This window comes from Cryptococcus neoformans (assembly GCF_000091045.1).
Source record: "Cryptococcus neoformans var. neoformans JEC21 chromosome 2 sequence".
Taxonomy (NCBI): Eukaryota; Fungi; Basidiomycota; class Tremellomycetes; order Tremellales; family Cryptococcaceae; genus Cryptococcus; species Cryptococcus deneoformans.
In genome coordinates, this window is record NC_006684.1 from 259,094 (window position 1) to 275,000 (window position 15,907).

The window sequence follows — 15,907 nt, forward strand, 5'->3', positions numbered from 1 at the left end:
CGGATCACGTAATTTACTTGATCCCTGAACCCGAGCTCCGACGAGCAACCCATCGGACGCGCTCATTCCATATCGCAGCTTCGTCGTTGTTGTCACTATATTTGTTGTTATATATCTATACCTTTTCTGAATCTCATAGATAACCATCATGGCCGACGTATCCGACCCCAAAATTGCTGACGGTATGTGTTTTAGTCCTTTAACAACATTCAAACGCTTTGCGCTGACACCTCTCCTTCAACAGCTTACGAGCAAATAAGGAGTAACGGGGGAGAGGAGTCCTGGATGTTGCTTGACTATGAGGTGCGCATCTAAACCAATGTAAACATCATTCCGGGCTATCTTGGGCTGACTATTTCATTCTGCCAATGCTCTCCGTATATTGTTCACTACACCTTTTCGGTTCAAACTCACCGTTGACGTCATGTCATACTACTGACACCTAGTCTGAGAAGTCCAACAAGCTTGTCCTAACCGCTACCGGAAAAGGCGACCTTTCCGAACTCTCTGCCCAACTCAAACCCGAGAACGCTTCATTCGCCTATGCCAAGGTTCGATACGAAAACGACGAGCACTCTTTCCGGGAGAAGTTCATCTTGGTCATTTGGATCGGTGAGAATGTCAAGGTTATGAGGAGAGCAAGGGTACGTCAAGGCAGTTGACTTTTGGCTGTATGCATTGGTCTAATGTTCACTTACTCACAGGTCTCTGTGCACGCCGCGGATGTCAAGAAGGTCTTGCGAACATACTCTATCGAAATTTCAGCCTCCACTCCTGCCGATCTTGAACAGGTGAGAGCATATGAATTTCCAAATTAGATAGAAGTACGCTAATGCATCTTCAGGATGACGTCGTGACCCGTTTACGACGAGCTGGTGGTGCCAACTACGACCGATCCAAGTTCGACTAGAACAGCATTGAACAGTTGACATTGGGATTTGAGATGTAACTCGGACATACGTCATTATGAGCAAGACTTGACAATCTATACTTGACTGTTGCGCATTTATGATTAAGGATACTCCTTGTGAGGACAAGGAAGGGGCGGAGTGGACACAGGCGACCGCATATCGACATTGCATCGTGACCGGAAGGTATTAGACAGCCTTTTTGCTGTTTACTAACACGGAAATTGACATATTATTTGGTCGCTATACCCCAAGACCTTCAATGAAGCGGGCAAGGTTGGCTATGAGAAGGCATCCCTGGGCTCATGAATGCGATGAACTACTGAAACGAAAAGAGACAGTAAAGATGCGAAAGTGAAAGCTGTCACTCAAAGTGATACCGCGGAACGGCTCATCGGCTCGTTGTGTTCTCATAACGGTGCAAAACTCGCTTCCGTTCCCAACAACATTGTAGTAGACCTCTTTTTTGACTTTCATTGACCTCCGTAGTGACACATAAATAACCTGAGATTTGTGCTACATACTGGCTATCACGAGCAACATGGTTGTAAATGTGACTATCAATTCTTTCATTAGCCTTCCAAGGGGTCAAACAAGATCCCCACAATTTTCTTATCAGATGAAAAAGTGTTGAATGGGCGACAATAGCAGACGTGCATGTAATCCTAGCCCATTATTTCTTCCTCAAGACGACGACGCACCATAAGGCAACCTCCGATCTCTCTCCCACGGTTGGGTGGAAGACAGCGAGGAAACTTCCTCGTGGACAATTATATACATATAGAGGGAGCAAACATCTTCTTCGGGACAGTTATAGAACTATTTCGCCTCATGGACATGGAATCAACTTGGGTTGTTTAGCCACAAGTGAGAGCCAAGCCAGGCGCAACCTTCTATCCTTCCTAAACCTTCTTATCGGTTATCTGTTAAGAGGCGGTTTGGGGGAGGGGGAGAGAATTTGTTTCGACAGTGAGTGTGCGTGTTTTCATGCTCCGTGGGCATTATCTAAATAATCACATATACAACCATTCTGCGCATAGCTAGTATGTACAAATCTTAGGTATAAACTTTATACTACGTGCAAGCCCGGACATCCGACAATGTCACGAAGTCTAAAATATTGTGTGCGAAACGAGAGAGTGAACAGACTTTGTCCAAAAGATCAGGATCGATTTCAGGAGGGAAGACAATTATGTCGAGAGATCCCTGATCGAAGGCTGAAAGAGTCAACACCAACACATGAATGCAGCACTGTACTAGTAAAAACACTTACATTGAACGAGGGAGTTTAACCAAGAATTTTTCACCTGGAACAGCGCTCCCTCATTCGTCGATGGCCTCCGAATACCAATGTAGTCAAAAGACCGTTCATTTCCCTTCTTGGAAGTCAGTCTTCATGGACCTGGAACGGAGAGAAAGGGGCTGACGATATACTTGTACTCCTCTAAAGAAACCGTTGGGCGCAGGCTCTTAATATCGCTCAAAGGCATTGAGGGTTCTGAGGTCGGGGGCGGACCATTGTCAGTGGCGAATACACCTTCAATGGAACCCTTGAAAAGGTATTCTTCAAATTGCCGACCCCCTTCAGTCTCTACCTTTGGCAGCATGAAGTGTCTCGAGGTGTTGTTTAAAGGGATGGTGATATCTGGGTTGTCACGTAAGAGCAGGCTGACCTATACCACAATTAACCATATGCCAAATGACAGGGCGAGTGTCAAACCTACATGGTAGGGCAAAACATGGATCAACTCTCGCGCCAGACCTATAGCTATATATAATAGAGTTCGATGGTGGGCGGCGGGATTCGCTTGTTTGTCGCGAGCAGCCAAGGCGATTAATAAACTAAAAATTCAGTTATCAGTTTCGCTTGATATACGATGGCTTAAATTAGTAAGATGATAGGAGATACCGAAAAAAACCTCACCCAGCTGTTGACGAAGACGGAAGACTTCTTGTTGGCAATTTCCTCAACTGATTCGTCTGGGCGGGGGCGAAAGTGCCAGCCGAAAGGAGCCGGATAAAGTTCGTCGGTGGAGTTGTTCGAGGAGGGGCGTATCGGGTGCGGGAGCGATCCATGTTATTATATAGGTGCATGAGCGAGCCATGTTATTATACAGGTGCGGGAGCGAGCCGTATTGGACTTGCATGTATTCTGTCCGATATATGATGATACTACTACAACAATTTGACTACAATCGACGCGATGGACAGATGACGTATAGCCGAAGAGAGCGTGATGAGGTTCGGCGATGCCCGCCGTGGTCAATGGCCGCATCAACGTTGGAGATGCAGCTGCCTCGATCGTCTCGATCCTTCCGGGCAACTTGATAATTTAACTTGATACCGGCCGTAATTATAGCGGACAGAGTAGAGGAAAGAGCACGGCAGAGAGCAGAGGATCTATCTACAAGCCACATCTTGTACGTAATCGCCTCCTCCACATCGTCCTCGCTCACACCTATACTGTAGGACACAAAGGAATACCTGCCATGTCTTTTCTCCCGGCCCGCCCCTCCTCGTCTCCGTCAATACACCCAATCGCAGCAAGGCAGGCCAGGATGAATACTTTTCAGAAGGCAAGTCATGCTCCACTGCAACCCATTCGCGGGCGCTAACGGCGCCACACAGGTCAAGCCCATATGCGTCGCTCTCATGGGCATAGCAGCCCAGACACCCACGCCATATTCTGAACATCACAAGCTCATAGATAAACTCTACGCTGCTATATCGACCGTCCCATCTAGCACCATGGACCCTGCCGTCATCAACTATGTCCTCTTCCCCATCACCAATATCATGCGCCAATCCAATCCTGCCAGTCTCCCCGATAACTTTTTAGAAGCAGCCTTCAATCTCCTCGCGCTCATGGTCGGGGCTTGGAGGAAATGTGATGGAGGGATAGATGTGATCGCTTGGGAGCAGCTTTGGAGATTTAGCGTCGCAGCGGTTGGACCGAAGGTTGTGAACAGAGAAAAGGACAAGGGCAAGGAGAAAGAAGCCGGTCAAGAGGTCCAGCTCAACGCTGTCAAACTTCTGGCCGCTCTTCTTGAACCCTCAACAGAAAATTCTCCCACTTTGCACCCATCAGCAGCAATGCTCGAGAAAGTCGCCAATCCAAAATCTCCGTTGCTGCCGACTTTGTTTCAAACAATCACTCTTCTTCTCGAGACCGTCCTGCCGTCTCCACCCTATTTACAACTCCAACTCTCATCTCTCAGACTGCTCAGACGCCTGATGCAGTCATACCTGCCCGGGAAACATCAATTCCTTGCCGCCCTTTTACCGGGAACGGTGAGCGCTATGGCGAAGTTGATAAATACCGAGGGTAAGAACCTCAAGGGCGAGGCTGCCCAGGAAAGTGCAGGTTTAATTGAGATTGTGGTCACTTTGACTTTGAACGACCATGACCTTCAAGAACTCGGGGTTCTCAGACCGCCTGCCGAAGATCTAAGTCAATTGGCCGAGGAGTGGGAGGCCGCAAATATCTCTACCGACGAGCCACCCCCCCCTTCACCGGCTTCTAGCAGCACCTCTATTGCTCCCAATCCCTTTCCGCCTCTCACTGCCTCCTATCTATCTTTCACTGCCACTCAGCTGTTGTCCGCCATCCCCCCAGTGCTATTCACCTTCGTACCTCATTCTTCAGATCTCGCGCGCATTGCGGCTTCATCCTTGGCATTTTCACTCATTGAAAAATGCTCCAAATCTCTCCCTCTTCTCCGACCTCGTGCCCTTACATGCCTTTTACTCTTATCTCAAGATACTTTCGACCCTGTCCGTCACGATGCTCGTCGAAAACTTAGACGATTGATTTCTACAGAGACGTCCACTCTCTCGCCAATCCTTGTCGACCTTCTTAACGATGCTGTCAACTCTCTCCCACGTCTCGTGACATCCCAACAAGACACCAAGGTAGACGAAATCGCTCGACTAGTAACTGCTATTGCAGAGGCTTCTACTGAGCTTTCGCGAAATCGAAAACAACCAGCAAGAGGCAATGCGATCGCGGAGCTGTTAGGACCAAATGGGAATGTGGAGAGATGGAGTTGGGCATTGCTGGATTGTCTCGAGTTTGGAAGACCTTCCGGATGGAGTGCAGCTGCGGGAACAGCGGAAAGAGCTGCCCGGTTGGGGTGGGAGGGCGGATTCAGTCAAAAAAGCAACTTGCTTTTAATGGATGGGACAGCGGAGGAGCAGGTCGAGGATGAAGTAGAGGCGTTGGGCAGTTTCCCTCATTTACCCTTGCGTTATATCGAGTCTGAAGCGACAGCTCGCAGGATGGGAGAGATGTTATCGGCATTGGGGTCAGCAGCTGAGGAAGCGGCTCTTTACTCGGTCGAGTATTTTATCAGGTTTACCAAAACCAACAGAAGAAAGCATACTGTCAAAGCTGTTTCGTCTCTGTGGGTAGCGGATAGATTGTTGTCCGGCGTTATCATGTCACAACTTGAAGGAGCTGAGGGAAAGGTCAGCAAGGCTACGAGAAAAATGGCTAGGGAGGTTGTTAAAGCGGTTATTGTTATGGAAGAAGATGGCGAAGAGGAAGATGAAGAGGATTTTGGGTACGATCAGGAAGGTACTTCGGCATTAATTCCCATTGAAAGGACCAAGGGCATCGACACCCTCACCACTCTTCTCGATCGCAACCCTCTACCCAATTCCCATACTGCCGCAGAAACCCGGCGCCTTCATCTCCAGGCCCAGCAGACACTTCTTACCTCACTCTCGCTCCAATCGCTCTCCCTATCAGCTCGCGTACTATCATCCTCCTTCCGTCCTCTGCTTCTCACCACGCTCTACATCATTCTTTCTCATCTTGCTTCACCGCATCCTATCGTACAATCGTACGCATCTCTCACCTTATCCCATGTCGCTCAATACACTGGGTATGCCTCTCCAGCAGCTCTCATCCTTGACAATGTAGATTATGTCATCAATGTCGTCACCCAACGTCTGACATACAAGCGTCTTTCGGCTATGGCCCCTCTCGTGCTTATCGCTATGATCCGGCTTGTCGGAGAGCCAATTGTACCTCTTGTTCACGACGTCGTAGACGAAATCTTTGATGCTTTGGATGACTATCACGGATACGAAACGATGGCGAGCAGTTTACTTGCAGTGCTTGTGACTCTTATCGACGTGATGAGCAAGAAGGTGAAGTTGGAAGCAGAGGAATCAGAAGAGAAACGAAAGAGGAAAGCTGAGGAACTTAGTTGGATAGGTAAGGCACCTAATCCAGCTGGTGACTTTGCAGAATTTGAGAAATGGTGGGAGGAGAAGGCTCAAAGAAGTCAGAAAATAGTCAGCGAGATCCTAGAGAGAGCTCCGCAACATGCATGGGGCAGAGAGGAAGCGGTCAATGAAGACCAGGATGAAACGACTGGGGAGAACGATACCAAGATGGATGAAGTTGAAGTGCCTGCCACTCGATCTCAACAAGTCGCCACCCGAATCCTCACGAAGGCTCTATTTTTTCTCACCCACCGCTCCCCTTTCCTTCGATCCAAGGTCCTCTCCCTTATCGCCAACTCAGTACCGATTCTTGCCTTGGGGAACCGGGAATCAGATCTCCTCCCTCTTATCCATGATTCTTGGTCAAGCATCCTCAATCGACTTGACGACCCTGAGCCGTATGTCGTAGTTGAGGCTGCAGAAGTCATTGCCAGTCTTTGCGAGCATGTTGGGGATTTCATGAGCAAGAGAGTATTGGAGCATGCCTGGCCAAGGTTGCTCAAGCTGTTGGATGAGCAGCGCGAATTGGATAGGCGGTCTGCCCTCGCTAGGCGCGGCGGAATGGGGACTGAAAGCTCGTTTACAGTGTCTCACCGTCTACATATTGCCATCCTCAAGACAGCAATTTTTATCGCTCGAGAAGTACCGGTAGCAGACAACGTTTTATGGGAGATGATGTTGTCTTTCAGAGTCTTTATTGATGATCGAGTGCATGAAGAGCTGTGTGGGAAGGCGATGGAGCTTTACACAGAGCTGGGAAAGAGGGATGGCGACGCCTTGTGGATTGTGCTAAATGGGACTCTGGGGAATGGAGTTGCTGGGGACTCTTGGGAGTACCTTAGTCGGGCGAAGTTGAATATTGAGCGATGTGCATCTATTCTGTTGAATGCCATCTAGAATGTTGCATCTCGTAAGCATATAATATATGTATCAACATGCATGATTACAGAAAGAAACCTCTCTAGTGCCCAAAATGTCGCAAGATGTGTATCACCAAATTTCGTTTGGTAGATGAAGCTGTCGCAGTAGGACACCGCCCTCTTTAAGCACCCTGGCAGAAGCTTCATCCATACTGTAACTCTGATTGTAGACAACTTCCCGAACGCCACATTGTACGATCTTGACAGAACAACGGAGGCAAGGGCATCTACTGCTCGTCAATAATGTAAGAGAATTTGAGTAAGACATGCCAGCTCACGTGTTGCAGTAAATTACGGAATCATCGCCGATACGCTCCCTCCCTGCCTCCAACAAAGCATTCTCTTCTGCATGCAAACATAAACACTCATTGACTATCTTGCGATTCAGCATTGCGGTAACTTCAGCATGATTGGATACTCACGAGCTTCACCGCCCCTTGCACTGCCATTACATCGAGAGCATCCTCCCTGATTGCAATTTCGAGTGCCTCTTGGAGTGCCATTGTAACCGGTCGACAGAATTCTCTTTGATCTCACAAGCAAAGCCCCTACTCGTCGTTTCATGCAGTTTGAGCGTTCTGACGCCAAAGACGCTAAAGTCTATAGAGTTCGAGTCGGTGTCAGGGTTTGTGACATGAGTATGATGGATCAAACGCACCATAAAGTAGGTGTCCCATCCGGGCCTCAGCCTTTCCTCATCTAGAAGATCGAGGCGATCAAGATACCAGTTCAAGGCAGAGACATCCGTGAAATTGTTGTCAACATGGACGTGGGCAAGTGTGAGGACGCGCCGGAAGTCTGACATGAATTGACCCTGGGCAAGAGCTGGAAGAGCATGAATTTGTGAGGAGGGATGACCATGGAGCAGCGAATCGTGAGCTTCAATGAAATCTTCAAGGGTTATGTTCCTGCCTTCTGCTCCAGCCCTGAGACTAGATGTTAGCCAATGGGTTCCAACTCTTGCATAAAGATGACTCGCCTAGCTCGTTCGCGTTCGAATCTCGCACGCAAAGGACCGTCCACACTGACCAGTAAAAAGAATGGGCGCTTGAGGAAAGGGTCTATTTCTTCATAGGTTTGGAGGTCTGTAGTGACAAAATGGGAGAGCCAGTTGCGAGTAACGTGGTCGAGGAGATCGGAAGCATTCGCAAAAAGCTAAGATAATGGTCAATCATTGCAGACGGCCGCACTGTCAAAGTATACTAAGGTTGGAATCCGTACAGTTGTTGTAGACTCAACATCAGGCTTTCCGATACCGTCTACTACACCATTTATGGTCTTCGCAAGCTGTCTTTCATTAGCGTTCGGCTATACGAATTTGAGCTGATCATGTACTAACTTGTGCCTCGCCCTTGTTTAACCGCAAGTGCTTGAATCCGTATTTCTTTTCAAGATACTGAAGTACAGTTCGCTTCCCCGAAGACGGAGTGCCAATGATTGCGATGAACATGGAGAGCTATAGATGAGCTCAGAAACAGTTATTTGGAAGTAATGGCATAGCGGAGAATGAATAAACAGGGATTCGGTTTTTCGACAGCTTCGACGCGTTTTGTCGCGTTGTAGCGTAAAACCCCTAAAGTCTCCTACGGATATGCTTCCATTAGGTTCCGTCGGCCTCCACCCATGATATCCAAGGCTGATGACGGACTGTACGACTGTAAAGGCTGCTAGGGAATATAGCCTCCCAAAGGTTTGGCTGTGGTGGTCATAGTACATACGATGGAAGTACCCTATGTATCTGGTGATAGATTGGTATAGTGGTATAGTGGTAACGATTAGTTAAGCTCGGGTCTCATGTCGAGCTGGCTGGTGTTGCTGATACAGTCCTGCTGTACTTGCGCTATAAAGCGTCTGCCTATAAGGCTGCATATACGAAGATAGATTATATCTAAGGAGAACATCATAGATAGCTAGCCTAGAATGGACTAAGTACCCAGAGTGAACTAAGTAAAAGAAAGTAAAAGTAATAAGGTATCCCACTTCAGCAACGGCTCTACTCCGCTCTTGATCCCTGCGGTAACCTCCGTCATGTTGATAAGTGGGTGCTCGAAGTGATGTGACATGGCCGTAGGCCCATTGCACTACAGCGTTGTAGCGTATTAAACCCCTAAATAAAGTCTCCTACGGATATGGCTCCATTAGGTTCCGTCGGCCTCCACCCATGATATCCAAGGCTGATGACGGACTGTACGACTGTAAAGGCTGCTAGGGAATATAGCCTCCCAAAGGTTTGGCTGTGGTGGTCATAGTACATACGATGGAAGTACCCTATGTATCTGGTGATAGATTGGTATAGTGGTATAGTGGTAACGATTAGTTAAGCTCGGGTCTCATGTCGAGCTGGCTGGTGTTGCTGATACAATCCTGCTGTACTTGCGCTATAAAGCGTCTGCCTATAAGGCTGCATATACGAAGATAGATATATCTAAGGAGAACACCATAGATAGCTAGCCTAGAGTGGACTAAGTACCTAAAGTGAACTCAGTAAAAGAAAGTAAAAGTAATTAAGGTATCCATCCCACTTCAGCAACGGCTCTACTCCGCTCCTTGATCCCTGCGGTAACCTCCGTCATGTTGATAAGTGGGTGGTCGAAGTGATGTGACATGGCCGTAGGGTCATTGCACGCATACAGCATCACATAATGAACTATTGCTGCTACCGGTGCTGAATATGATTATATCGTTCCAGACGACAAAGAAGAAATCAATAATGATCGGAATTCGCCCAGGGATGGCCGGCGGAAAGGCGACGGCTTGCACCTGGTCGTGAGGAGAAAACAACGCCCATCAAACTCGACAGCCGAAAGAGGTAGCAACTTCTCTCGACAACCCTCCCAGGAGATCCATAGTACCAGTAGCAGGAAAAGATCAAGAGGCGGCCCATTCAACGCCTCCTCTGTTTCTACCCATGATTCCACTGATACTGTGAGTCATTTTTGGCCGTGTTTCTCGTCATGTCTTTGACAATGCTCAATGTGTTGTTTCGTTGTCTAGCCTCATCAAAATAGAGACCAGACATCTCCTAGGGACCCCACACGGCTCGACCAAATTAGCAGGGACTTAGTGACAGACCGGTCAGGATCATCTTATACAAAAGCAAAGATCTCCCAGAGTCTCCTATCGACACCAACATCGGGGAAATATACAGCATCCTGAAGGCCAAGTAAGTCCCATTTCTGGCAAGTCATATAAACAATGCAATGATGAACTGATGATGGTACCGCCCTGCTGCGTACTGGCTGTCATGACTATCCGCTACTGCAGATAAGAGTACAGAAGTCCCTTTAAGACCCTTCTTGACCGTTGTTGCCGACTTGTTGCTCGTTACTACTCACTTCACACAACTTCATATACCCAAGGGATCGTGTTTGCCCTCAGGTACAAACACTATGTTAACTCATCCATCATAGAAACGGAAGAGGGAGAAATTTCCCCCGATATATGGTTTCCAAATGCCACCGGTGATGACGTTCTTGGAAAGTACGCGCAACGCTTGGGGATGTAAGTGAGATGTTCTAGAGGAACATGCTGCGGCTTTTCATGGAGCCATCAGTAGCAGGACTGTAATTTACTGACAGTGACATTCATTACAGCGAGCCTGCCATGTTGATCTAACACAAGGACGCTCTCAGCCTAGCTGCCCAGGTCCTTGCTCCTCTTCGGGCGTTTCTCGAGATTGTGTTGGCTTATCATGAGCCTACTGATGAAGCCGAGGGCGTTTTATCTGCTTTTGCTCGGAAAAAGTCTGATGACAACACTGTTTATGGCGTCGTGGCTGGTTATGTGAGTTTCATATACTTTTCTCATAACAAAATATGCCATGTTCATGTTTGGTTTAATGTGACGTCGCCCTAGATCCACCACCACGCCATTGACGCCAAGCATATGGATGTATCAAGCATGCGACGAAGCTTCTCACAGGTCTTGTCATCAGCTAACTTATGTGACGAGGAAAATGTGGCTCTTCGACTCGACCGCCACAGCTATGATAAGGAAGCACATGGTGGGTTTAAAACTGAGGTCCCCGCTAGCCTCAATGTCCCTTTGAATGAACGCATGTCGTTCATCGCGGATAAGACTAAGTGTGTTCATTTTGCTTCACTGAGTTAATTGCCAGCTTATTGCTTTACATACAGCTACATAGCATCGAAGTTGGATACACAAGATGGCCAATCGTCGGAATTGGACATGTCGAATCTTCCTGGTTGCCTTCATTCGTTCATGTTTTCGTCGCCTCCATGTGACGACGACGAAATCGAGAATCATTTCTCAAAAGTGAACTTGTAGCCCAAGTGAGTGTTCAGTTCCTATCGCAGTCTGACACTGACTGCGACAACGGTGATAGGCCTTGCAGATGTTAAATTTGGGCCTAGCCACGCTGAACAAAAACAGCCGGTATGGAGCACCGACCACAGCACAAAAGGTCGAAGGCCACTGCGTCTTCGATCGCCACCATCATGTACGCGTCCTCAATCGTGAGTGGGATAACGAAGATTTCGCCAAGAGACTTCCACTGACCGGTTTCAACTCGCCGCTCAGGTGCATTTTGTTCTGTCTGTGGCTCCGAAAATCGACAATGTCGATATAGCCGTACATGATACGGTCTATCATTCCGGCATTTTCTGATGTCGAACAGCAAGCCATCATAGATTTCTATGATGAATAAGTCCACAGGTTCATGGCCTGAAATTCCTGACAAAACTGTGGTTTACATTGACGATGTAACTGTAAAAGGCCCTAACACTTTTTATCTTGACCCGGATGGCCGACCCAAGGTTATTCCAAGTAATCTGGAAATCCGACAATTCGTTTACGGACATGCTTGCGACTTGAATCGGGTTCTACACAAGATGAAACGATATGGAGGAACGTTTAGTGCAAAGAAACTAAAGCTGTGAGTTCGAGAAGTAAAAATGGTTGGTTATATGTGTGCATTGACGGAGTTAGTCTAGCTTCTTAATTAGATAGATGACTATGTGGTCATTTTCGGTCAGACTCTATACCATTATTAATATTCCTTTTTGTAACTTTCTGGTCTTTCTCATCACTATCTAGTACACTGCTCTACGAGACTGTTTGTACGAAGGTGCTGAGTAAAGACCAGTTCAACAGTTAGCCTTGTCAAAAGAGGGATTACAGGTTTTACGAATCACCGAAGATCACTCCGGAGCCACCAACATTGTTCTGGAAATGGGATTTAGACTGCATAGCTATGGGAAAAGATCCAAATGACAAGTCAACGATGACAGCAATTATCATAGCACGAGAGAATCTTACTGGATGGGTAGAAGCTAAAGCCATCCGATCACCCAACGTTCAGGATACAGCAGCTTTCTTCTTTGGCCAAATTGTAGTCAGGTATGGTTTGACAATGAATGTCACCACTGATGGGGGCATGGAGTTCATGGGTATGTTTAAGCAACAATTGAGAAAGTTTGGTATCAACCACATTATTAAAACAAGTGCTCATAACCCAGCAGCAAATGGAGTAGTCGAGCGAGGCGATAGACCAATCAAAGAAGCTATTTTTAAGAGAAGTCCGGAAGGTCAGACACCGATGGTCGGAGTACTCGGACTTTGCCTTATGGGCAGATAGAACGACAATGAGAGCTTCCACAGGTCGTACCCCATATTACATGTTATATGTGTCGAAAGAGTGATCCAACCGCGGAGAGTAAGGATGATTAAGCGAGGATAGGGTTCCGAGCCGCAGTAGAAAGATTTTTCCATAGACAATCTATATACGCTTTCTTCCCCCTTTTTCTTCTTCATGCAACGTAGAAAGTCTACCCGTAACCGCTAGCTATACCTGAATTACCACAATATGGACAAGAATGTGTGCTACCGATAGACTTCAAGGAAGAGAGTATCATGATGAGCAATTGGGAAGCTATTGAAAGCGAAGCTGATCCGTTAGCAGCAAGAGTGACTGAAGTAGAAAGTAGATCAGATGATATTGTAAGAGCCAGAGAGCGAGTTGCCGATGCTAGGAAGGAAAGCGTTGATTATCATAACCAGAAGAATTTAAAGAGACAAGAAGATCGAGATTTTAAGCAAGGAGACTTTGTATTAGTTCGTAATAGTTCACCGGATAATGGAAGATTGTCAGGGGGCTATCTTCTTCTGGCGATAGCCTTCAACAGATTAAGGACAAAAATGATCTGAGGTTCTCTTTTAGTAGACAGCCAGACCAATGCCGGAAGAGGATAGCTGAAGTAGGTGAAAGGTACTTGGAGAGGCCAACAATAGTGGATCGACAAGTATTTAAAGCTATGGAAAATTGTATGGGAACGAGGAGAACAATAAGGAAGACGAGAGGAAGAGAACAATAAGCAGTTGGGGAAGTAGTTCGGAGGACCGAGGAGAGGAAGAAGACGAGAGGAAGAGTAGGAGGACCGTGCGAGGAGGCGTTAGGGAGGAGAGAGGTCCGAGCGGCGGAAGGTACGGGGAGAGTGTGAGAAAGATGAGTCAGCTCTACGAGCTGAGAAAGATATAAAAGGCATAGCCGCGCCTTTAGAGTAGATAAAATGCAGTTTAGTCTTCTCGAATTCTCCAGTCTACCGAACCACTTCGTCTACACTCAGAGCTTCTAGTTCAATTGAATACAAACGACCGAGGACAACGAAACTATTATAACTTAAGGTGCTTTCCGGCCTCTATGAGGACAGTGGCACCGCTACAGCTCTGCTCTCAAATTGGCCGAAGCGATCATCTTCCACAAGTACGCCTCGTTGGGTGCCGCACAGGTCATCTCTGGCTCCGACGTCCCAGCCCCTCTCGTATCCGATGCCATCCGTTATACTCTGGCGAAAGAAAGGATGACAGTAGTTCTTCAGAAAGTAGTCATTTGTGGTACTTTCGGCTATCATGTCCGGCCCAATTTGGATGGCTCGCATGAGAATGTTACCAAAGAGAAATCGACCATTTTCATCAACTTTTGGGTGGGTTCTTTTGCTATCGATATCATATATCACCTTAATTCTTTTGACAACATCATATACCAATTTATTAGTTTTGCTTGACGAGCCATGCTACCTCACAGGCAGCTGACAACTGCATTTCTAGTTCATTAAACTGTTGAACTGGTATTCACTCAGCACCTTCGTACAAACAGTCTCAAAGAGCAGTGTACAAGATAGTGATGAGGAAGACCAAAAAGCTACAAAAGTGGAAATTAAAATAGGGTATAGAGTCTGAACGAAAAAGACCACGTAGTCATCTATCTAAAAGAGCAGCTACTAGAGTAAACTCGTTCATAAACGTCTTGTTCAAGCAGTTCTTGATAAAGAGGCGAACCCATTCGACTATTACCGAATATGGTTTTACACCGCTGTAGGCATAGCGCATGAATCAATTCATGTTCTGCCCTACCATGTTGGTTTACCATCTACACAATGATTGATATATCGCTGACTGCGATATAGGTTTACCTTCTTTTACATGGCCATTGTAAGGAACGGAGAAGAGGAGAGGATTAACAGAAGAAGAGAGGAAGGCGAGAGACGGAAAGAACGGAGAAACTGGGGTGGTAAAGATTAGCCGGAGAGAAGAGGGAGAAGAGAGGAAGAGAAAAGGAGCGAGGAGAGCGGAGCAGAAGAGGCCCTCAGAGGATCGGAGACGGAAGGAAGAAGAGGAAAAGGGTGCTCGAGGGGGAAGCGAAATTGGTTAGCTGTACAACTAAGGAAAAGATATATAAATGTTGAACTGGTCTTTACTCAGCACCTTCGTACAAACAGTCTCGTAGAACAGTGTACTAGATAGTGATGAGAAAGACCAGAAAGTTACAAAAAGGAATATTAATAATGGTATAGAGTCCGTCTGACCGAAAATGACCACATAGTCATCTATCTAATTAAGAAGCTAGACTAACGAACTCCGTCACACAGATAGGATCCTGTCATGATGTTATGCAACAGTCGCCCTCTCTGGCGTCTACAACTGGGCAACCGGCTGTCATTCCACCTCGTCCCTGATGTAACCAAACAAACCTCCACCTCAGACGACCGCGATTTACTGCCCGACTCTTGCAAAATCAACCGAACATCTTTCGACTTGCCTCTTCTTTCGTTTCGCCTGGTCAGCATACTCCTCTTCTTCCCCAACACTTGGTCAGTGTTCATTTCCCTCCGGTCCGACAGCTCCGCCGCCCCCTCACGAATTAGCGATATCTTTCTCCCGACAGAGATGGGTAAGCAGAAGGAAAGGATGGTATATAAGAAAATAGTTTTTCGTAGTTCCATAGTCCCCAGAAACTCAATACCCTAAGTTCATTATGTATATGTGTAGCCCTAATCGAAACGGGTGCATGCCGAACTCTCGACTTGATCTTCCAGACTCGACATGCTGCAAAAAGAAGAGAACCCCAAGCACATCCTCCTCTCTCTCTCTTTTTCCGTCCTTCTCACCCTTTCTGCAGACTTACCTTTTCTTCCTCCTCCCTTTCATTCTTCCTCTTCAACATGATGCTGATAATGCAACAGGCAAAAAGCAAAAAGAGAACCACGGCACCCGGGATTCCCACGTGGTCCCCCACCGTGGTACTAACCGAGCGCTCTTCAGCTTAACTTCCTGGATCGGACGGGGCAGGGTGCTGTATGAAGGCTATGGCCGTGGATAAGATTATAACACTAACTTCCCTACTTGTCTTGTTCTGCCGTATCCTAAGGCCAGCTGAAAGATGAAATGGAATGAAGGAAACATCGCCTGCTCGATAAAATTGTGATCGGCAAGCCTCTCATGCATCCTGAGACTCGCCCAAGTCGTTTCAGAGTGCTTACCAGAATTTTTTGGTTGCTGACTGCATCTTCGCCAGCAGGATGGGGTACCATCCTTCTCACATCACATACT

The 15,907-nt window shown here is 47.1% G+C and overlaps 4 protein-coding genes and 1 pseudogene across 4 annotated transcripts; 3 read left to right on the forward strand and 2 right to left on the reverse strand.

The window, feature by feature from the left end:
- The first annotated feature begins 100 nt into the window (after nucleotides 1-100).
- Nucleotides 101-1,719, forward strand: CNB00930 (conserved hypothetical protein). The gene is made up of 5 exons (XM_569099.2): nucleotides 101-182; nucleotides 245-303; nucleotides 447-644; nucleotides 705-791; nucleotides 845-1,719. Exons 1-5 carry the CDS (start codon nucleotides 149-151, stop codon nucleotides 908-910), a joined length of 444 nt encoding a protein of 147 aa, XP_569099.1. The 5' UTR covers nucleotides 101-148; the 3' UTR covers nucleotides 911-1,719.
- Nucleotides 1,621-3,069, reverse strand: CNB00935 (hypothetical protein). Its single transcript, XM_024658921.1, has 5 exons — nucleotides 2,833-3,069; nucleotides 2,633-2,750; nucleotides 2,336-2,581; nucleotides 2,182-2,284; nucleotides 1,621-2,125 (listed from the first exon to the last, which is right to left on the reverse strand). Exons 1-5 carry the CDS (start codon nucleotides 3,000-3,002, stop codon nucleotides 1,983-1,985), a joined length of 780 nt encoding a protein of 259 aa, XP_024514202.1. The 5' UTR covers nucleotides 3,003-3,069; the 3' UTR covers nucleotides 1,621-1,982.
- A 150-nt stretch (nucleotides 3,070-3,219) lies between these two features.
- Nucleotides 3,220-7,609, forward strand: CNB00940 (conserved hypothetical protein). Its single transcript, XM_024656450.1, has 5 exons — nucleotides 3,220-3,328; nucleotides 3,378-3,484; nucleotides 3,537-7,050; nucleotides 7,106-7,305; nucleotides 7,348-7,609. The coding sequence occupies exons 2-3, from the start codon at nucleotides 3,398-3,400 to the stop codon at nucleotides 7,035-7,037; spliced, it is 3,588 nt and encodes a 1,195-aa protein (XP_024512243.1). The 5' UTR covers nucleotides 3,220-3,328; nucleotides 3,378-3,397; the 3' UTR covers nucleotides 7,038-7,050; nucleotides 7,106-7,305; nucleotides 7,348-7,609.
- CNB00950 (dCMP deaminase, putative) lies at nucleotides 7,031-8,697 on the reverse strand. The gene is made up of 7 exons (XM_024656451.1): nucleotides 8,400-8,697; nucleotides 8,282-8,347; nucleotides 8,040-8,215; nucleotides 7,719-7,986; nucleotides 7,483-7,660; nucleotides 7,339-7,432; nucleotides 7,031-7,287 (listed from the first exon to the last, which is right to left on the reverse strand). Exons 1-7 carry the CDS (start codon nucleotides 8,508-8,510, stop codon nucleotides 7,131-7,133), a joined length of 1,050 nt encoding a protein of 349 aa, XP_024512244.1. The 5' UTR covers nucleotides 8,511-8,697; the 3' UTR covers nucleotides 7,031-7,130.
- A 1,023-nt stretch (nucleotides 8,698-9,720) lies between these two features.
- On the forward strand, nucleotides 9,721-13,579 carry CNB00960 (annotated as a pseudogene).
- The last annotated feature ends 2,328 nt before the right edge of the window (nucleotides 13,580-15,907 follow it).